Source organism: Carcharodon carcharias, chromosome 21 (assembly GCF_017639515.1).
Source record: "Carcharodon carcharias isolate sCarCar2 chromosome 21, sCarCar2.pri, whole genome shotgun sequence".
NCBI classification, from domain to species: Eukaryota; Metazoa; Chordata; class Chondrichthyes; order Lamniformes; family Lamnidae; genus Carcharodon; species Carcharodon carcharias.
In genome coordinates this window covers 60,435,454-60,458,474 of record NC_054487.1, presented here as the reverse complement: position 1 = coordinate 60,458,474, position 23,021 = coordinate 60,435,454, and the positions used below count along the sequence as shown (strand labels likewise).

The window sequence follows — 23,021 nt, the reverse complement described above, 5'->3', positions numbered from 1 at the left end:
ATCAAAGTACATAATGTGGAAGAACCTGAAATCACCAATTCTGATATTTACTACCTATTTAATGTAAAAGTAAGGAAGACAGAGCCAATCACTGTTACTCTGCAAGTAAATGGAAAACCTTTAATGATGGAAGTGGACACTGATGTTTCAACCATTGTAGTGGGAGAGCACACCTTCAAATACTGAAACAAAAGTACTCAACAATTGAATTTTGAGCAGACTTAAGCCAAATTGAAAACTTGTACTGGCGAAGCTATCCAGTGAAGGGTATTACTGCTGTACCTGTTTATTATAAACATCAAATACCACAACTCCCAGTAATGGTAGTAGAAGGCAAAGGACCAAGCCTCTAGGTCGCAATTGGTTGAGGGAAATTAACCTTGATTGGCCAGCAAAATTTCGAAAGGAAGCAGGAAGAGTTCCTGAGTTGGAAAAGGAACAAGGCAAGGTACTTCAGAATGAGCCTGGAGAGTCAAAGGACCTTAACAGGATGTGAAAGGAGTGGGTAGCCATTCAGAAATCTGAGGAAATGAAGACTGTCTTAAACAGCAGCGTAGAAGAACAACAGAAGAGACCAAAGGAGACTCTATTGAATTACAGAATTCAAGATGAAGCAAGTGAGCTCCACAAAGAAAAGGAAAACCTGTTGAAGGACCTTCACACACTACAAGGATCCCTCAGGTCAAAGTTTGTACCTTTGGAAAATTACAGAAGAAGCAGAAAGAATTTAATGCCACTCTGAACAGACTGAAGAACCAATTGGCAGAGAATGCGCAGCAATGTTCAAGGTTCCAGGAGGAAGCCAACAGATACAAGAAAGAGACAGAAGAGCTGAAGAATCAGCTGAGGAAACAAAAGAGGCATTAGAAGGATAAGTTGTGGAAGTTTCCAAATGCAAGTGGGTGATGAAGCCATGGGTAGCTCAACCTCTGAAGTTGAGGTTTTGCCTGAGAGAAGTCTGGCCGACTGTGAAGTAAAAATGAAGGACAAGACTAAACTCTGTGGTAGACAGAAGACAAGATGGAAGATGGTTAAGAGAAGACAATGATCAACCCCCACCCCCACTACTACAGGTTCAACATTTTCAGAGTTATTTACGAAGCAACACCTTCAAACGAATTAAGCCTGATAATTCCTAATTTTGAGGGGAAGGTGGAGGAAAGCCAAGGGAATCAAAAAGCAACTCATGATTTGCACAGTCGTGAGTGAGAATTTACTGTAGGTGAAGCAGTATACATATGAAACTTCAGTGGTAGATCAAGTTGGTTACCTGGTGTAATAACTCCTGTGACCGGATCCTTGTCATACCACATAGAAATGGAGGGCTGGATCACCCCCAAACGCAGATCATCTGAGAAGAAGGGAGATACCCCAACAAAATGATATTCCGCCTGTAGCCATTGAAGAACCTACGGTCCCTGTTGAAGTTGTTCAACCAAGAATAAACATACCAGATGTTTCTGTCAGAGTAGATAACACTGAACTGCCTGTGCCTAAAAAGGTACATGATGTTGCTGTGGTTCCAGGTAATGTGGATCCTGTAAGAGATTTGAAAGTAGTGGAGCTACGACATTCCACCCAGATCAGGAAACCTAAGAGAATGAACTTATAATTCCATGACCCATGTATATTTATATTTGTATTGTCATGAAGGTAGATGTCCTTGTAAATACAAACTGTACAAAAAAATTTAAAGGGGGAAGAATATAGTAATTGTAGCTTTAAGGAATGTAGTAACTGCAGCTTTAAGACTTATTGTGTTGTATGGTATCATATGACAATGTGAATGAATCAGCTCTAAGCATGGGGAACCTTAGAGTGGGAGGTCTTCTTCTACCTGTGGAGCTTGATGGAAGCATGTAACTGCTGCTGCAGCCTGTAAATAAAGTTTGATGTTTCTAATGAGAAACCTGTCTGGAAAGTCAAGCCCATAACAGTATGCCAAGCTGGGAATTTTCCCAACTCCGCACACCTGCCTTGGGAGTGAAAATCCAGGCCCGTGGAAACCACACCAGACAGCAGATCTCTAAAAGAGTGTCAGCTTCTTGGGTTTGACAGAGGATAATGAGAAATCACAGAAATCTTTTCAGAGAATGATAGCATGCATATTTTAAAGTCTAGCGTAGAGGAAGGTTCTGTACATAGTGAGGCACTAGGGTCAAGTGTGCAGGAGCAAGGGCTGGGGTAAAGGATAGCTCAGGTTCCAGCTTGCTGGAGAAAGCACACTAGCTCTGTTGCAGAGGAGTCAGACAAGGACTTCAATGGGCCAGGCTGATGGACGTACACAATTAAATTCTTGCTGAATTGGAAAGTCTGTGCCCAATTTCAAGAATGGAATTCAGCTCCAACTTGGCACAGGGCTTTTCACAAAAAGAGCTAATTCTTTCCAACATGGAACATGTGGTCTTTCATCAGCACACTTGTGGAACTCACCATGATGTAGTGATGCACTGTCTGATGATTGATGTCACAATTTCCATTGCAACACAAACAACTTCCATCAAAGGTTTGAGTGCTGCATTGAAAGCTCAAACTGCTGCCTTGCAAGCTCAGACTTTTTTTTATTCATTCATGGGTTGTGGGCATCACTGGCTAGGCCAGCATTTATTGCCCAACACTAATTTCCCTTGAGAAGTTAGTGGTGAGCTGCCTTCTTGAATCGCTGCAGCCCACATGGTGTAGGTAACAGTGCTATTAGGGAGGGAGTTCCAGGATTTTGACCTAGCGACAGTGAAGGAATAGTGACATATTTCCAAGTCAGGCTGTTGGCACGGTGACTCTGGGCATCAAAGCAGTTCAATAATCTTTTATGCAACAGATCAGTTGGATTACTGAGACAATCAAAAGGTGGCTTCAAATCAGCATTGCACACTCATTCACTTCATCATCTCATTGCTTTGCGTGGTGTTGGCGTTTGTTCAGCACATGCACATGCAAACCCCTTTAGCATCCTATGCCCTTCTTGGAAGTGCACCTGCAAACTGAGCCCCATTTTTGAGTCTTATGTGGTCATGTAACAGCTAAAAAATGGTGCTCCATAACTCAATTTATTGCCCATTCTCTTTATTGTTGTTTCATGTACAATATTTTTTATTTATTCTATTTTTTTATTTATTCTTTCATGAGATGTGGGCAGTGATGGCAAGGCCAGAATTTGTTGCCTATCCCTAATTGCCTTTGATATGAGTGACTTGCTAGGCCATTTAGGCCAAATGTAATTTGCATAACATTGCAATTCTTTCTTCTAATAACTTTCTTCCAAACATATTTTTGTAATGGACCATTTTAGTTATATATTTATCAACACCATTGGTAAAATGGCTTATTTACTGCTTTGGAAATAGATACACTGTGATTGTCTAATGATAGTTTGCTCCAGCTAGTGAAATTAGGGTTTAAATTTAGGTTGTAAGTTATGAGAGATTTTTCCTATTTTTCTCAAAGGAAAACAAATAATGACGAAATATCTTCTTGCTCTACAAATAACAATCCAAGCTTTTTGTTTTGCACTCATCAGGACACTCAAGAATACCAATATAAGGGGGAAAACAACAATTTATACTAGATGTGAAGAGAGTGCTGATTGGTTGGCAAGTAGCGTTGCCATGAAGAATGCACCACTGGTGGTGACTGACAGTTAACTACCAAGCATTGTTTGAAATTTAAACCAGGCAATTTGACCTCGAATGGTCAAGGCATTGCCCTGAGGAATGAGTCAGCGAATGGCTATCACTTATTTTATTCAGCTGAAACAGGCTGAATGTGTGTACATGTTCTTTCTGTCTGCAAAGAACAGGGCCATGTGTATTAATATATGTAGCTTCCAGTATATGCAAATGTGCCACATTGTGAGCCTGACTGACCATTTTAAATTGTCAGCATATTCTTGGACATTGAGGATAAGTGATGGCTATTCGCTGACTCATTCCTCAGGGCAATGACTTGACCAATCAGGGTCAAGCTCCCTGGTTTAAATTTCAAACAATGCTTGGCATTTAACTGTCAGTCACCATCAATGGTGCATTCTCCATGGCAACACCACCTGCCAGCTGATCAGTACTCTCTTCACATATAGCATGAATTGTTGTTTTCCCCCTTATATTGATATCCTTGTAACTGTCCTGATGAAAGACGAAAAGCTTAGACATGTCCCTTTTTTTCAGCAGTACTCAAGTTCTGTACTACCAAATGACTATTAATAACAATCCAGGTTTTAAACAAGGATATATTGGCCCATAACTTCTGTGGAGTTGCAATCAGTCGGATTGCCACCCCTGCCCTTATTTACTTACCTGGAAATGAAGCTGCTCCTTTCCCATCCAACTTCCAACTTGGGCCAAGGGCAGCAGATTCCCAAGACCTTGAGTCAAGGGCAGCTGAGTCGGAGGTAAGGAAGCCACGACCCATTTTTTTACGGTACTAACTGCTGTAAAACAGTTAATTTTAAAGATTCAGCCACTTTGAGAAGCTGGGGAGAGGGTACGCTTGTAAGGTAAGTGGGTAGGATTCAGGGGTCAGGGTCAGGTGGTCGCTAGGAGGGGTTCAGGTAGTTAGAGGTGGTCAGTGGGAGGCGGTGTTCAGGTAGTCGGGGGGGGTCATGTGGTCAGTGAGGGGAGAGGATAGTCGGGTTGGGGGGTGGTGGGCAGTTGGGAAGTCCTGTGAGGGATCAGGGGGCTGTCAGCGGGTTGTGTGGGTGTCAGGGAATCCCATGGGGATTGGGGGCAGTCAGGGGGGGTGTCGGAAGTGTCGGTGGGGGGAGCACATCTTTGGGGTATTCCGAAATTACCACGACCCAGAGCTGTAAAATTACGCCCCAATATTCTCCCTTTCTTCTTTTCTTCTCTGTTAGCATTTTTCTCTAAGAGGGTGATCTGGAGACCAATATTCTCTGTAGCTGGCTGCTGGGAAATTATCATCCAGCTCCAATGGCAAATACTCCAGTGTCAAATTAATATAGAACTAACATGCAGAATTACATATACAGTTAGGCTACTTGCAATGACACATTAAAAACAACACACAATGACAAAAATTAAATGCCAAGGATTCAGTGACATTGCCTTAAGTCACAACACTATGATAAAGGCTTGGCCAGAAGTGCCTTCAGCATTACAGGAGTTGGTATTAACTTTCATTGATACAAAACATTTTGTAGACCTGCTTTTCGATGAAAGCAAAGAGTATAGGGGCAACATTTTCCCCCCACTGGGGGGAAGTGCGGGAGTGAGTACAGGCGGGCAGGCATCCGATTGGTGCCCTTGGTCAGGGGTGCGCTGCTATTTTAAGTGGGTGGGCCAATTAAGGCTCTTTTGCGTGGAGTGCACAGACCTCCCTGAGGCAAAGTGCTGCCTCAGGGAGATCGGCTCCAATTTAAAACTTTCAATAAAGGTCATTAAAAAATTTCCCAGTCATGTCTCCTCATATGACATTGTCACATGAGTTGGGACATGTCCATAACTTTTATTTAAACATTTAATAAAAATGTAAATACCCTCATGAAACCTCATCCCACCTGTGGATGAGGTTTCATGTTTTTTCCAAAGGCTGCCTGCTCCAGGCCTGCCTGCCAACCTTAAGGATGGACGGGCAGGTCCATCAATCATGTTAATATAGTTTTTTAATGGCCTTAGTAGGCCGTTGACAGTTTGGTGGGCGCGCAACCGAGTCGGATGCATGCCCGACGTATCCCCGCGTCATTTTATGTGTCGGTGAGCGGGCCCTGCCCTCGCTCGCCAACCGGAAATCTGCCCCAGATGCCTTATATTGAGAAAGTAGTAGCTGTGACTGTAATTTTGAAGGAAGGCATAATAGTAAAGTGATTGGTTCTAAGCAAAGGTGGCTTATTGTGGAACATAAATATGCTTGCAGTAGTTATTGATTACTGCAAGCATATTTTAGTTAATAAATTAAATTTTGTAATTATTGAAAAGATATTTTAATGCTGATCTAGCGACATTAAGCTCCAATAGATTCAACAAACATTTCAGTTTTTTAAAAAGTTAATTCATTTTTTGTAAAGATGCAATGTCATTTTTTTCTGTTTATATTTTGCTTCCTGTTTTCTCCTGGCCTTTTGGAATCTTCATTAGCTAAGCAAAAAGGGTAAGCAGCCAACCTGCTCCTTAAGCCTTTGGCAGTACTGGTCTGAAGTGTCAGAGAAGCACAGAGAATAGTCTGGAAATGACTGGCCTCTTTTTGGCATTCTTCCACTGAGACACAGCTGAGATTGAGTACAATACAGTAATTTCATAGCACTGTTTGTCTTAGGAGTTTATCGGCCTGAGTCTCTCACAAATAATTGAACTTAGATCCTAGGTTGGCAATCCAGTGTGGCCTATTGAGGTGTGCATAAAAGCTAAAAAAATGGGAAGGCAATATAGTTGGTTTTCTGGAAGGTTGAGATCAAATGGGCTGTAAGGCCATCTTCATTCAAATCTACAACACAAACTTAAATGTGACTGATTGAACGTACCATTCTTTGAAACACAGCCTAAGTTATTATCTTGGTCTGTGTATTAATCCCGTATGGTAATATTTAATTACATATAGATTTTCTAAAGACCCGCAGTAATTACTTATGAAAATAATTATCATTGCTGTTGGATTCTTAAAATTTGTGCCAATAACTTCAAAGGCAGAAATCTCTAATACTCCATACCATGCTCTTTCCAACACAGCTAGCCTATAAAGAAAATGAAGATTGGTTCTTGGACGCTGCTGGCACAAACAGCTGTTAAGTGTTTGCATGAATTGAAACAAAACACAGTGTTACAAATATTTTTTATTAAACCTTTGGGACATTTTGTTCTGTTGTACATTTATGTACAAGGATATGTATATTTTCAATCAATCACTCAGGTTTGCCGGTATTTATTTATCTTTAGAATGAATTAGAATTTAGAATATGAATTATGATCAGAATTAGCTTCATTCAGGTGACCAACTTCCTAGCCACTTGATAAAGTGTTCATCACTACCAATTTATAAGATTAATGAGCCGGTCTGCTTTGAACATCAATATTGTAAGAAACAGACATTTAATTGTTAAGAAAATTAAATAACTGCTAATCTTTCTGGCTTTATGATATTGATTCTAAGTCAAACTTTCAGATCTTTACATAACTTACTGAGTTCTATTGCAATTAAAAAAGGTTTTGTAACTTAATGAATTGTACCAGCCTAGAAATTACAGCTGGCAATAATAGCAGATAAATTTTAAAATGGTCATATGACATTCTTTGGTTCACTTTAAGGAAAAATTTTAACTCAGTTAAAATAAATTGACTAATGCCTGCACCATAAATCTTAAGCTATATTCTATAGCTACAAATGTTATACTTTTTTGGATTTTGGTTTCATTGCTAATGAATACAATGTACGATCAGATGAATTGATTTGGCAAGGCTCCAGTGGTGGTGTGCAATATGGAGATCAAAGCTGCTTGGATGGGGGTTGCAAACAGAAAGAATGGAGCCTCCCAACTCCAAGGGAACAAAAAAAGGAAAAGTTTTGTGGTATTAAGAGTGTCAGTATAATCAAACCCACATTTGAATTTTACTTTTGGGACAGCCTTTTGAAGGGAGCAAAAGGCTTTCATGATATCTTTTGAGACTCTACTGAAAATCTTGCAAGGACTAGAGGAGAATGTGTAATGGTGCACCTCTGACCTCATGGCCCAAACCAAAATTGTAAGCCACAGCACTCTCAAGGAGGTAACATGTAAAACATGGAAACAACATTTTTTCTTTTCTGCACATTCATTATAGAGAAGACATAGCACACACTTTTTGGAGGGCATATGAACAATGCTTACTGAAATTCAAATTTTGAATGGTGTGCTGAGAACCAACATTGCTACCAGCAATGAAATGCCTGACTTATTAGAATGTGTACCAGGAAGGATGTGTACTGACCATGGGGTTGGATAACTGTGTGGCCTTCCAATATCTAACTTTTGGATGTTTTGTTTTCAAGATAATATTACTCCTGGCCATGGTAAACAGGTATACTCAGGTGGAGGATTACCCATTAGAAAACTGATTTGAAGAAATGATGCTAGACATTTTTGATCTGGAGTTATTCGGTTACCACGCAGCCAATATTCTTCTTTAGCGACTCACTTGATTTGCTTAGTAACAACGAGCTATACATTAATAGTAGCATGCATTATCTTCTCTCTCTTAGAATGTATTCCATTATTTCTCTTTCTATAAAGCCTTTCTGAGATGAGACAGTGACAGTTGATGGCAACCACATTCTGAGAACTTCACAGCAGGTTGCATCACATACTCCTCCTGGCATGAGAACCATCCCAATTTGAGGAGAGTATACTGAGGGGGAAGACACTGAATGGCGCACCCATCACAAATGAAAAGGAATAAATGGAAGTGGTAGAGTATATATGAGACCCAAATAGTTCCTCTAATGAAGGCTTTGAATGGAGCAAGGAATGTCTGTCTGCCGCCTTCAAGACAAATGATGGCCCAGATCTGGTGGTTCCAAGAGGCACATGGTCATGGTTGAGTGGGACCTGGCTGGATCCTTCTCCAACAGCCCCTCCTCTTCCACCCCAACTACACCCCCACCCCCCACCTCCAACCATGTGGGTTCCACTGAACATTGGCAAGCAAGAGCCACAGCTGTGTCTAAGGTGGCATTTGTGCCTGCTTGTCCCATGTAAGTAAAGAACCTTTGTTTTTTATTAGGCAACCCAGTTGACTTTTCTGTTACTACTCACTGTACTTCTATTGGAAGCAAAAGATTAGCCAGAAGGAAACTTCACTTCCTTTCAGAAGCAAGCCAAGTTCTGCTGCCTTCTGGATTTTCTGCACCGCCCCACCCCTCCAGGCAATCATGCTGCTAGCCAGACACCCAGCTGACATTTCTCATGCACAAAGAAATCCGTTAAAATTAGGAAGAAAGACTGGTCTTGCCAAATTGCCTTCCTCACTGTCAGTGTAGATTCACCCAAGCCATAGGTGACACGATCCCGATTTTGCTTCCTTCATAAAATATAGTCTACCTGCATTAAGCAGCCTATTTGATACATAATGCCTCCCTCTGTATTTACTTATTCAACCAAAAAGACCCTGTAAATATCAGTCCCCTAATGAGCCAGATGCATAATTGCAAGTAGCAGAACAATGCCATGGAAATGCCATTAACCTCTTTAAAACAAAGTAAAAGAATTTTTTACGTCATGCAATATAATGCATCCTGTGTTAATAGAAAATCTTGCAGAGAGAACTTTTAGTTTACACCTATAATAGGCTGGGAAATATAATTTTCCTTGTGGCCTAAATTAAATTACCTAATGGCTAATACAAAGATGCCCTTTGTCACTGAAACACTTAAAACTACACTTATGAATGAACTGTGTAACAATGAAGTGCAAATAGAGTGACAGGTAAACTTAATAATTTACTATTCCATTTGATCAGCTAGTGTATCATTTGTTATGTTATACCACCTATTGATCATTTGAAGGCTTTTGACAGACTGCAAACTTGAATTGAAAATGGTAGTTTAAGACTGTAAAGCATGGACAGCAGGACACCACAAAGGCGACCTGCCTGATATAGAGGCCTCTTTGATTTGTATGCACAACAAAACTCAGATAAGCTTCAACCAGACTCCGGCCTCCAAAAAATGTTAATGGATTTAGGCACCAGTAACTTCAAAAGTAAAATAAATGAACTAAAGATCCTGTAATGTTGAGATGAACTCTTCAGGAACAATTGCAGTAACCATACTCACATAATGGCTTCCTTGTGGGGTGGGTCTATAGTATAATGCATAACATTAAGCACAAACACATTGGGAGGAATTTTCTCAGCACCTTGGAGGCAGGTTCGGAGATGTGGGGACCAGGATAATATGCCTATCTCCTCGCACTTTTCATTGGTGGCAGTTTCAGAGCAGTGACACCAATTTGCCAGGCAGCAGCGGGAATTGAGGAGGTAATCAATAGTGATTTTCATAGGACTTCCAATCTTCCCAGAGACGACTGGGACCACCACAGTGTGAAGAACTGGGCAGCCCACAGAAGGCAAGTGAGTAGTGGGAGGTCCCAGCTGCTTGACAGTTGCATGCGATCTCACCTTTACTTGCTGAAAACAGAAAGGCTGCAATCATACCCAGGCACAGGCCTGCCTTTCTAACAGTCGCTCATGAAGGTTGCTGCGATTGATGGTGATAGGGTCGAAGAAAAGTCTTCCAGTGCCTTTAACCTCCATCTCCCTTTCCTCTCACAGCATCCTGTTGCGTCTCGGTCACTGTAACTGCACTCCCACTGCAGCCACAGTGAAGGGGCTGCTGGCCTCCTTCGCATCTCGCAACTTGATTGGCCCTTCCACATCCTTAACCTGCCAGCCATCCCTAATTGGATGCCCATCCTGGAGGAGGGTTCTTAATTGGCCACCTCCCATAAAATCCTCCTGAACTCACGCAGCTGTAGTGAACAGGCTCGGGACTTGAAAATGATCCTGACACCCGAAAATATTGAAAGTCCAGAGGATTCAGCCCCTTGCATCCGACAATTGCATCATCTAACTATTAAGTGGGCTTAATGTTAGATCTTCTCATGTAACTAAGCAATGAATAGATTTTAAGTGATATAAAGCAAGGAGCCAGGTTATCTTCCATGATCCAACCTAAAATTGAGTAAACTTACAGTTGAGAATCCTTGAAAATATGAGCAGTAAGGCATACCCATCACCTCACCCAAACTACCTGTCTCTCCACTACTGCCAGGATTTCCACTAGCCACTCCTTCCCAGCCCAAAATATGGAAGTATCAGTGGTCCCAGGTTCCAGGAGTATTTCCCTTGATTTTCCCCACACACTGTTGCTTCCTGGTGCCACTATAGGGAAGCTGGTGTTAGGTGCTAGGAGCCAATGGTATTGACCCTGAATTTTCCCAATGGAGGGAGAGAGCTTTGTAGCAGTCTCTGCTTCCTCCATTCTGGTCGCACTTGCTTTCTCTTGTAGACCTAAGTCAGAGCCAAATCCTACATGTATGCTTCTAAACCTTTAACTGCAGAACCATCAGGATTTCACAGGTAGGAAATGACACGTAACCCTTTAGCAGCAGGAATGCCACCAGGAACTTTTTGTGTATAGTGGATGATCTACAACACAGGAAAGTAGGTTGGGATCCTGGAGTGGTGGACAGAAGTTTCCCAGCACCACCCACCACCACCACCAATTGCTGAGATAGTATGCCTCATGATGGCAGCCAATCTTTTGAAGCATTGTGCCGGAAATGTACTTACTCTGTACGTGATACAATGATATTCTGGAAATCATGCCTCCACATGTAAGTGCTTTGGTAAACACAAGCTTTGGTGAATAGACTATGCCCTACTCAACTTAATGTAACAATGAGTATGCAGCTTTTCCTTGATCTGTGAACATATTTTGGGAGAAAAGCAAAGTATTGTGGATGCTGGAAATCTGAAACAAAAACAAAAATAGCTGGAAAAACTCAGCAGGTCTGCCAGCATCTGTGGAGAGGAACACAGTTAACGTTTCGAGTCCGTATGACTCTTCATCAGAACTGAGGGAATATAGAAATGAGGTGAAATATAAGCTGGTTGAGGGGGGTGGGACAGGTAGAGCTGGGTAGAGGGCCAATGATACGTGGAGGCAAAGAAGAGATTGCCAAAGGACAAAAGGATGTTAATGGTGGTGATATTAGCTAAGAAATGTGCTAATGGTGACTTTAAAGGTAGAAAGCAGGACGAGCAAGTAACAGATAGCCCTAGTGGGGGTGGGGTGGGGGGGAGGGGATCGAAATAGGCTAAAAGGTGGAGATGAAACAATGGATGGAAATACATTTAAAAATAATGGAAATAGGCGGGAAAAGATAAATATATTTAAAAAAAATACTGGAAAAAGAGGGATCGGAATGGGGGTGGGGATGGAGGGGAGAGTTCATGATCTGAAGTTGTTGAACTCAATGTTAAGTCCGGCAGGCTGTAAATTGCATAGTCAGAAGATGAGGTGCTGTTCCTCCAAGTTTGCGTTGAGCTTCACTGGAACAATGCAGCAGGCCAAGGGCGAACATATTTTGGGAGTTGGTAGCTAATCATAAAAAATATATAACTGCTGCAAGAACAAGGGAAACATGAAGGTAGACTGATGTTACATGTCTTGCAGTAAGAGAGGCTCTAGGCAACAGCAGTTGCATTTGCAATGCTGTGCAACAGTTACTAGAAAGCATGACTACAATACATATGGTTTGACTCAGCTTAGCAGGTGTATACTCATGTTGCCAACTTACATTTCTAGATTTTAGGAGTTCTGGCAGCACTGATCTATAATATTAGAATCATTCACTTAAATTAAATGTCAACTGTGTAAGATGTATATTTTCTGGTCATGGAAAAGAATAAACTCAAAAATGTTATCTCCTGATGTCTATCTATTTTGTTCTGTCAGGCACTGTTAAGGGAGGCATTTTGTCTGCTGGTATGTTTATTTCTGTCAGGGGGAGGTGGCATCTATACAAAAGGACCAGAAGTGAGGTGAGTGACTCAGTGAACTTCACAAAGTGAATGTTTTAAAATTCTTCAGCTTTATTACATTTTCATGTATCTTTGGTACTTCCCGTTACATGTTATGCATAAAATCTTAATATTCCTTTTAAGGAACAACCTTAAAAAAATTATTCCTGCTCATGAATTTTAAGAAAATAAGCTTTAAAGATTGATCTGAATTTCTGTTTCATTTTAGGAAACCATCAGAATTTTAATGTAATGCAAATGCCATAGAAATAAATGATTCTAGAGATCTCTGAATGATTGATAATCAGTTTTCAACCAAGTGAACTAGTGAAAACTATGCAAGGTTAAAATGACCTTGTGAATGATTCTTATGATAAATTAATTCTGTTGAACAAGTGAACCTTTTGTTGACCCTATCCTAACTGTACATATTTCAAAATTTCTACAACACAACACATAAGCTTGCGAGGAGCAATTTTTCTCCTCAGAGCTGTGACTGCGACTGAGTATGCTTGATTCCATATAACAAAACAGTTTACAGTGTTATTGGATAACAATTTCAATGTATAGGAACAGTTTCGCTGGCATTCAATTTTGTAAAGCTATTTTGTCATGAACTGGTGACACAATAATGGAATCATTTAATAGTATAAAATTTGTGAAATCTAAAGCCGGTGAGACCATTCTTATGCTTTTTTAAAATCTAAAAACTCCAAGATATTGTAAGATCTTTGTAATAATACTTTAAATAAATTTACTGATATGCAAACCTCTATTATTCAAGCTTTGGATAAAAATGTTAATTGCACCCAGTCAAAATTGACATTAACTGGAATCAGTTTGAGACAGCTGTAAAATTCCCACATGCTCTGAACAAAACACACACTTTTTAATGAAATTAGGGGTTTTCCATTAACTGCCTTACAAAGCACAGAGTTTAATGCTGGAAGAGGATGGGATCAAAAAGATATGCCAGCGAGATTATCTTGCAGCAGAAATAGACTGCCTGCATCCACTATTATTCTCCACTAAACCTACCAGACAATAATCAAGCAAAAGTGCCTCCACAAGCTCTGGGTCAGCATGGAGTCAGTTACAAAGCTGAGCCATCTGCTTCAAGGCAACAGCCTCAAAATAAAAAGGGAATTACCAGTAAGGTCTTTCCTGAAAGAAGCCTGGGTTTGGACCTCGATCAAAGGGTGCTTCACCACAGAGGGCTCAAGAGTGGCCACAGTCTCCATGGCATTTAACATGGTAAGCTGGGCAGGAAGTGCTGGAGGTTCAATGGCTGCACCAAACTCTATAGGTGATCTGGAGCTCCTGAACTTTAATCTACATTAGACTGTCTTTTAAATTAACCTAATTTAGGAATCAGCTTGAGATAGCTGTAATAAATATCCAGACTAGGATTGACTGGTAGAGTGTCCCTTTAAATTCTGTCACAATATGAAGGCTCACATTTTGCTCTCAGCAGCAAATGAACAGAGGCAGCTCTTCATTACACTTACACTTGCCCACAGTCTTTCTCTTGTGGCTCAGTTTGTAATGCTCTTGCCTCCTGAGTCAGAAGATCATCTGTTCAAGTCCCACTCCAGGAGTTGAGCAGAAAAATCAAGGCTGACACTCTGGGAATGTTTAGAAATGCACTGGAGGACATTTCCATCTTCCAGTTGAAATGTTTAACTGAGGCCCCATCTGCCCTCAGGTGAATGTAAAAGATTCCATGAAACTACTTTGAAGAGGAGCAGGAGTGTTATCTCCGGTGTTCCGGCAATTATTCATCCCTCGATCAACATAATAAAAATAAATTACATTGCTGTTTGCGGGAGCTTGCTGTACACTAATTATGTTTCCTACACTACAACACTGACTACGCTTCAAAAGTACTTCATTGACTGTAAAGCACTTTGAGACGTCCGGTGGTCATGAAAGATGCTATATGAATGCAAGTCTTTTTTAATGGGTATTTGCACTGGAATTCATTGGATTCAAAGGATATTTTGGTGCAGTGCCCTCTCTAAGTGATCTGGTTTCTGAGTGAACAGGACAAGCAATTATGTATAACCAAGCAGATTGGAGAATCCTTACGTGTGTTGTTGTGTGACTGCATGCTTGAGCAGGAGGCACAAAATTGTGAGAGACCATGATGGATTCAAGCTAGCTTGCAGAATTTATAGCCTACCTGTACCTCCTGAAGGGGAGGTTTTCTTGAAGCAGGTGCTGTAAGTCGGTCTAAAAGTGAGTTTGACCCAGGAAAGACACGAGAATGACAACATGGTTGACAGCAGGCTCCATGATTTTATAATGGTGCACTGGGGCTTTGATCAAGGAGGTGCAAAGGAGTAAAGATGTCAACTATTTGCAACTTTCTGTTTAAGTTGCCAGATGTATCAAATCCACTGAGAAAACTATTTGAAAAAGACCATTGAAAAAACCATTGAAAAAACCCATACCATTAGATTGTTGAAAATGATGGGATTTTGAATTGCATTGGCGTTTATTGGAATCCCAGTGTTGAAAGACCGCACAATGTCCTAAGCAGTGAGGATTTGTGTGAATGGACAGAGTAATACTAAAGGAGGCACTGCCTATAGTGTACGACTCATAAGCATTCACACCAGCTCAATTCAGTTTTTGCCTAAATAGAGAAAGAACTTGTAGTTACATACATATTTAGTTGCAAAATGTTCCAATATGCAGACAAGAAATTTTAGTATTACTGAAAAAAGTGACATGCTATCAAAGCTTTTCATCTTGCATTCATCAGGTTAGCTGGCAAGAATTTTCCAACCGTAACAGGGGAACAACAATTTATACTGCATGAGAAGAGAGTGTTGCTTGGTTGGCAAGTGGAAACCTTTGATAGCATGTCTCATTTTTCAGCAATACTAAAATTCTGTGCTGCCAAACCACTACAAGAAATTTTGTTGAGTGATCAGAGACCTCAACATAATTATAAAAAAAGCCATCAATATCGTACAAGACTGCAGGACATGACATTTAAAGTTACAAAAGTAAATTTTGATAGCAGAATGGAAAACAGTTGTGTTTCATACTATTTGCACACTGGGACCTACTGACAACTTCCCATGTCCAGCATTCAGAGACTGGCAAAGGGTACCTCAGGTATAAGATAAAAATGGGTTTGTGCTAGCACTTTGAAAGGATGGCCATGCACAGGCTCCATAAATAAAATTAGAAACGGAGGGCGGAATTTAATATAGGCGACAGAGAATTTAATGTTCACGCCAGCTGGAGAACTGGCCTCACATCATCTCTTTCCAGGAAGGCCGTCGCACTAGATGTCAATCACTTAACTGAGCAGCAGCTGGCCTTTCCCAACATCACGGACTCCAGGGGTAGAAGTCCCACCCACCAAGAGTTGCCAGCCCCTCAGAAGCTGCAAGTACTTCATTGCTCAGCAGCACCATTGGGGAGGTGCTGGTTGCTGCTATTAGTGCACCCACCTGAAGTCCAGGATTGCCAAGGGACCCAGGCCACAGGTGAGTGATGGTGGGAACGGGGGACTGCGGGATGGGGGTTTGCAGGGGAAGAGGGAAAGTGGGTTGGCAACAAGAGCAGGGGGTCCCTCAATGAGGCACTGAGCGTCTTTGCCCCGACAGACTTTGCTTTTCGGGCTTTCTGCATGGCGAGTCCCCAACTGCCACTGGGTGAATATCATCGACGGCAGGATGAGGCCCTTAAGCGATCATTAGGGCCTCAATTGTTGACAGAGCAGGAAGACCGACCACAAACATTTCTGCCATGGTCCTAATCAGGATGGAGGCAGGAAGGTGGTGGGGTCCCCACTCACCACACTTTGGCCTGCCCCCCGCCACCAAACTCGCCATGGGGAGAGGGCATTACATTCTGCCTGTAATGTTTATTTTTAAACAGAATCATTGGTCACTATTTCTTTCTCTGCAGCAGCAGCTGCAGCCTACTGTAGTGTTCCAACCCATGCTGGTGATGTGCTCTAATCGAGGGGTAGGCATGGAAAGTCTAAGCCATGGTTTATCTGCAGCTCTTTAAACTTGCAGCAGCACAGGAAATGTCTGTGTGCATGTTCCCAAAAACACTCAACCACAGGGGCAGAACTTGCTGTGAAAAATTAATATGAGCAAAACCCAGAGGTTCAGATTAAAATTTCTGCACACACTATGTCATGTCACTTGGGCGCCAACTTCCCTCTTGGTGCATATCTATTTGAAATATATAACATTTTTTAAATGGGTTGACAGGGTAGATGTTGAGAAAATGTTTCCCCTGGCTGGAGAGTGTACTCTCTCAGAATAAAGGCCAGCCATTTAGGATTTGGATGAGGAGAAATTTCTTCATTCAAAGGGTTGTGAACCTGGAATTCTCTATCCCAGAGAGCTGTGGATACTCAGTCATTGAGTAAATTCGAGACATAGGTCGATACATTTTTGGGATATGGGGGGATAGTGCAGGAAGTTGGAGTTGAGGTAGATCAGCCATGACCTTGTTGAATGGCCTGCAAAATAAGTGGCTGCAGGCATAGTGGATGCATTGGTTGTAATCTTCCAAATTTCGCTAGATTCTGGAAAGGTGTCAGTGGATTGGAAAACTACAAATGTAATACTGCTGTTCAGAGGAGGGAGGCAGAAAGCAGGAAATTAGGAAATTACAGGCATTCAGCCTAACATTTGTCCTTGGGAAAATGCTAAAATCCATTATTAAGGAAGTAGTAGCAAGACATTTAAAAAAAGTAATGGACAGGATTTTTCAGTTGGCTTCCGGGGGCGGGCCTGACACGCTGACACGTAAAATGACGCGCAATATTTTGATCGGCGGGTATGCACCAATATGTAAACGGCCTATCAAGGCCATTAAGAAAGTAATTGTTAACACTGCCCGTCCAACCTTACTGTTGCCGGGCAGGCGAAAAGGCCAAGTGGTCTTTGCGTTTTTTTAGGAAACCTCATCCACGAGTGGGATGAGGTTTCCTAAAGCTTTTATTAAATAAATACATTTTTTTTCCAAAATATAAAAGCATGTCTCATCTCATGCAACACAGCTACATGAGGGGACATGTTTAAATACATTTTTGAACCATTTATTTAATTTTTTCGATATCGATTCAATCTCCCCAAGGCAGCTCTGTGCCTCAGGGAGTGCACGAAAGAGCGCTGGCCCTGACTCTCCTTCCTCCCCCCGCCTGCACAGGTAGTGCTAAGCGCTACTGCTTGTGTATTATGCTGGACGGGCCTTAATTGGCCCACCCCTGTAAAATGGCGGTGCAGAGCCGATCGTGGGCAGTGATCGGCTCCATGACTTCCCCCACCCACTCCCGCCAAGCCCACCTGCCATCTGAAAAATTCAGGCCAATAATACAAATCATACAATCAAGATAGTTTTGTGTAGGGAAATTATTTTTGACAAATTTATTAGAGTTCTTTGAAGATGTAACAAACAGAGTGGATAAAGGGGAACCAGCAGATGTAGTGTATTTGGATTTTCAAAAGGCATTTGATAATATGCCACATAAAAGATTACTGCACAAGATAAGAGCTCATGAAGTCCGGGTGATGTATTAGCATGGCTAGAGGATTGGCTAACTAACAGGAAACAGAGGGTCAGGATAAATGGGTCATTTTCAGGTTGGAAAACTGTAACTAGTGGAATGCTACAGAGATCAGTATTGGGGCCTCTATTTATGATCTATGTTAATAACTTGAATGAAGTGATCAACTGCATTGTAGTCAAATTTGATGATACGAAGATAGGTAGGACAGCAAGTTGTGAGGAAGATACAAAGATGTTAAGTGAGTGGGGAAAAAACTTGCAGATGGAGTATAACTTGGAAAATGTGAGGTTGTCCAATTTGGTAGGAAGAATAGAAAAGCAGAATATTATTTAAATGGAGAGAGTGAGGAATACTGCTATACAAAGGAATCTGGGTGTCCTTTTACATGAATCATAAAAAGTTAGCATGCAGGTACAGCAAGTATTTAGGAAGTTAAATGGAATGTTGGCCTTAATAGCAAAGGGGACAGAGTATAAAAGTGGAGAAATATTGCTACAACTGTACAGGGCATTGGTGATACTGCACCTGGAGTATTGTGTACAGTGTTGGTCTCTTTAAGGAGAGATATACTTGCATTGGGAGTAGTTCAGAGAAAGTTCACTAGGCTGATTCCTGGGATGAATGGGGTGTTATATAAGGAAAGGTTGATCAGGTTGAGCTTATTCTCCTTGGAGTTCAGAAGAATGATTGAAACAAGAAATACTCTGAAGGGGCTTGGCAGGGTAGATGCTGGGAGAATGTTTCCCCTTGGTGGTGGGTGGGGTGAGGGGTGGGGGGGTGGTGGAATCTAGAATTAGGGGACGTAGTTTAAAAATAAGGGATCTCCCATTCAAGATGGAGATGCGGAGGAATTTCTTCTCTCAGAAAGTAGTTGGCCTTTAGAATTCTTAATCCCTGACAGCAGTGGAGACTGGGTCATTTAATATATTCAAAGCTGAATTAGACAGATTCATGATTGACAAGGGAGTCAAGGGTTATGGGAATCAGGCAGATAAGTGAAGTTAAGGCCACAATTGGATCATCCATGATCTTATTGAATGGCAAAGCAAACTCAATGGGCTCAATGGCCTACTTCAGCTCCTACTTCTTATTCAGAAATAAATCGGATTGAGGGACATTTTTGATCAGTTAATAATTTTCTCTCAAAACAAAAAAAGCATACCATATTATATAGGAGGACCACATATAATTTCAATATTTCTTAAGCATTTCACCACAAATGCATTCAACATAATTATTTATAAAGTTTATCTTGTGATTACATTATCACAAATTAATAAAACACTGTCTAAATTGACCATCTTAGCTGTTAGTATGCGATAGTAAGTTCGGCAGCTGGTATTGGGATACCAAACACTAAAATATTCAGTGCAACAGGTGGAGTTCATACCATATCCCTTCATAGAGGTCCCAATTTTCACCTATGTATTTCAGTTCACATCAATGCACACATTTTGGCTCAAAGAACCTTTAATTGTGGGCTCAGAATACAACTGAAGAAACCCAAAATAAAAAAATCAAACTGACATGAAAATCCCGAGCCAAGCAACACATCCTCTAAATCTTTTTGGAGCGCGTAGGAAGTTTGTTAAAGTTTGCAGCCCCTTTAAATTTTATTGTGTAGTGGCACACACACTGTAACTTAAAGGGCCAACTTGTGTGTGGCCTGCACAGCTTAGAGGGAACTTTTCACACAAGCCCTCCAATCAGTAAGTGATCATCAGGAGATTTAATACAATCATGCTCATTTTATACACTTCAAAGTGGAGGAAAGCAACTTCTTGCAATAAGCATTAAAAATGGTGTTTTACAATAGTCTTTATTCGCCAATATTGGGTGTAGCATGCAGAGGCCTTGATCTGCTAGCTTTAATGTTCACAGTTGTCTCTGAAACAATTGCCCAGAATGGTTGAATGCAGAGACAAGACTGGAACATGTTTATTATGTAGTTCCTTTAATAGCTAAACAATACAGAGTCACTTAGGATAAGATCAGTCAAAATAAACCAACTTTGAGGATCAAGCAAAGATAATGTTGAATCGAAAATGTTATTGTAAAAGAACATGTTGTGCTGAGGGACAGAACTATATAGTATAAGCTCAGCTGCAAAAATAATAGCTTGCTTACCAAAGACAAGGATCGGATTCCATCCACTGGCAGGTGAAATCCCATTCCTATAGATTTTATGATTACAAGAATATTCAACAGATTCTCTCTGCAAAATATAAATGACAACAACAAAGTTAAGATTTACAGTTAAATTAAACAATTTATTATTGTGTACTTTAATAATTCAACATGTTGTACAGTTCTAAAAATAAAAACAAAAATAAACACAAAAAACTGCGGATGCTGGAAATCCAAAACAAAAACAGAATTGCCTGGAAAAACTCAGCAGATCTGGCAGCATCTGCGGAGAAGAAAAAGAACTGTTGAAGGGTCATGAGGACTCGAAACGTCAACTCTTTTCTTCTCCGCCGATGCTGCCAGACTTGCTGAGTTTTTCCAGGTAATTCTGTTTTTGTTTTAAGTTGTACAGTTCAGTTGACTTATTCTTCACTTAAAATACTTTGGGGCTGATTTTTTGTTATCCCTTTTGGGGATGGACAAGCTGGTATTACTCCGATAGTTGTCTTACCACTGCCCATCTCCTATCACCACTTTGATGGTGGTGGTGGGGGGGTGTAGAGCTGCAGTGCTTGTGAAGGGCAGCCAAAGTAAAGTGTGCACCTAGTTATAGTATTTAAATAAGGCCGCAATGAACTCTTCAAATACCAATGGATGGAGTTTGCAAAGTACAAGGTGCGCCTGATCCACCACCTTAAACTTTTACAACTTCCACCAGCGACATACATCGGCAGCAGTGTGTACCATATACAAGGTGCACAACATTAGGAGGACAAGGGCAGTAGATGCAAGCGACCACCATCACCTGCAAGTTCCCCTCCAAGCCACATACCATCCTGATTTGGAACTATATTGACATTACTTCACTGTTGCTGGGTCAAAATCCTGGAACTCACTTCCTAACAGCATTGTGGGTGTACTACACCACATGGACTGCAGTGGTTCCAGAAGGCAGCTCACCACCACCTTCTTAAGGGCAATTAGGGATGGGCAATAAACGTTGGCCTAGCCAGCGACGCCCACATCCCGTGTACAAATTTAAAAACATAGGTTCCAACTAGTAAAAGGTAAATTAGGACATATAACAAAAGATTCTTTTTCATGCAGGGAGTGATGAATATTTGGATTGATGGAACAGTTAGGAAAACATTCCTGGAATCATTTATGAAACAATAGGGGCAGAAACGCCAGGGATTCTGGGGTCCTTCTGCTTTCTTCATTCATAAGTGGTTACATAAAATTATGCGGCCTAAGCAAAATGCAAAATAGTCAGGTTTGAATAGACGTCTTTGGTAACAATAACTTATATTTGTATAGCTCCTTTAACGTAATGAAATGTCCCAAGGCACTTCACAGGAGCATTATGAAACAAAGTATGACACTGAACCACATAAGGAGTCATTAGGTCAGATGACACAAATCTTGTCCAAGGAGGTATGTATTAAAAAGTGCCATGGAGAAGAAAAGCAAGATAGAGGTGGAGTGGATAGCTAGAGAACAGCAAATATCTATAAAGTTAAATACAACACAAACCCTTAGGGTGGAATCATCCCAGGTTTGCACTAAGCGTGGTAGCAGGCAAGAAAAAGAGCATTTTTCCTGCCGGCTGCAATGGTGGGTTTTCACACTGTATCGTCCCAATCCTGCCTCATTAATCAAGCATTCCTGGGAAATACTCCATTTTGATGGCAGGCTGGCCTTCATTCGCCCTTCATGCCGTCACCTCACTGTTTCATCCCGTCAAGCGCCATATTTAAAGTGCAGCCACGCATACACCTCAAAGTGCTTCCAGCCCAGGACTGCTGCACAGAAGACATAGACATGGTGTGAAAAAGCAAGACAACTGCACCCCCCTGCCCCCCTGCCCCCCATCCCGGTTTCATGACGCATCCCTCGAGTGCCTTTTGGATGCCGTGGAGGCCTGCTGTGATGTCTTCTACCCCCGCTCTGGCTGCAGGATGGCCAGCAATATCACCAGTCAGGCTTGCGAGGAGGTGGCAGTGGTTGTCAGTACCAAAGCCCTGCAAAAGAGCACAGCCAGTGTCACAAGAGGATGAACGATCTCCTGCGTTCTGCCAGGTAAGTCAGTCTTCTCATCACTTCCAACTCACACAATCACAAACCCATCACACATCCACAGGAATCTCACTTACTGTCATTTCAAGGGACATCAGCATTCACTGTATCACACACATCTTCATTGTCCTCATCCTGTCCATGGGACCACTCACCATCCACACATGCCAGGCATACTTATCGTCTGGCCTGACAGACATCCCGCTTACACACTCCCCATCTCATGCAGGACAAGCTGGCACACAAAAAGAGGGAAAGTTCACAGATTGGTGGAGGAATGCCTGAAATCAAGACTTTGGAAATAGAGTCATCCAGCTGGCCGGCAAAGATCTGGACCATTCCTTTGCTGACAGTGAGGTCAACAGTGCTTAACCAAGTGAGGATCCATCAGTGCAACATCCATCAGACAACTATGCTGTGAGTTAGTTCCCTATTCACAGTCCCCTGCCATGCAATAATTATCTCTCCTTGCTTTCATAGGCACATCTGGGAGACAGCCGACAGAGCCAATGACCCAGGGCCTCTAACCCCAAAGAAACCTCTGAAGAGGAATCTGAAGGCACCTTAATTTAAGTCCCGTCACAGTGCTCACCTACACCCTCCACCAGCACAAAGACACACACCTCAGTGGGACCTAGCCTTAGAGTAGCCTCGGGATCACAAGCAGTTGAATACATCCACAGCAGGTGGAGGCAGGGGTGTCCCTGGTGTCTGGCACTTGGAGGACTGCTGGAGATCAGAAATCTGCTGAGCCCAAGTCAGAT

The 23,021-nt window shown here is 41.6% G+C and overlaps 1 protein-coding gene across 2 annotated transcripts in view; it reads right to left on the bottom strand.

The window, feature by feature from the left end:
• cped1 (cadherin-like and PC-esterase domain containing 1) overlaps positions 1 to 23,021 on the bottom strand; it is a 278,983-nt gene that overhangs the window by 8,583 nt on the left and 247,379 nt on the right. For both annotated transcript variants that reach the window (XM_041216372.1, XM_041216373.1), the window contains exon 20: positions 20,182 to 20,269. In XM_041216372.1, the coding sequence (XP_041072306.1) occupies positions 20,182 to 20,269 (88 nt within the window). The remainder of the gene's footprint in view (positions 1 to 20,181; positions 20,270 to 23,021) is intronic.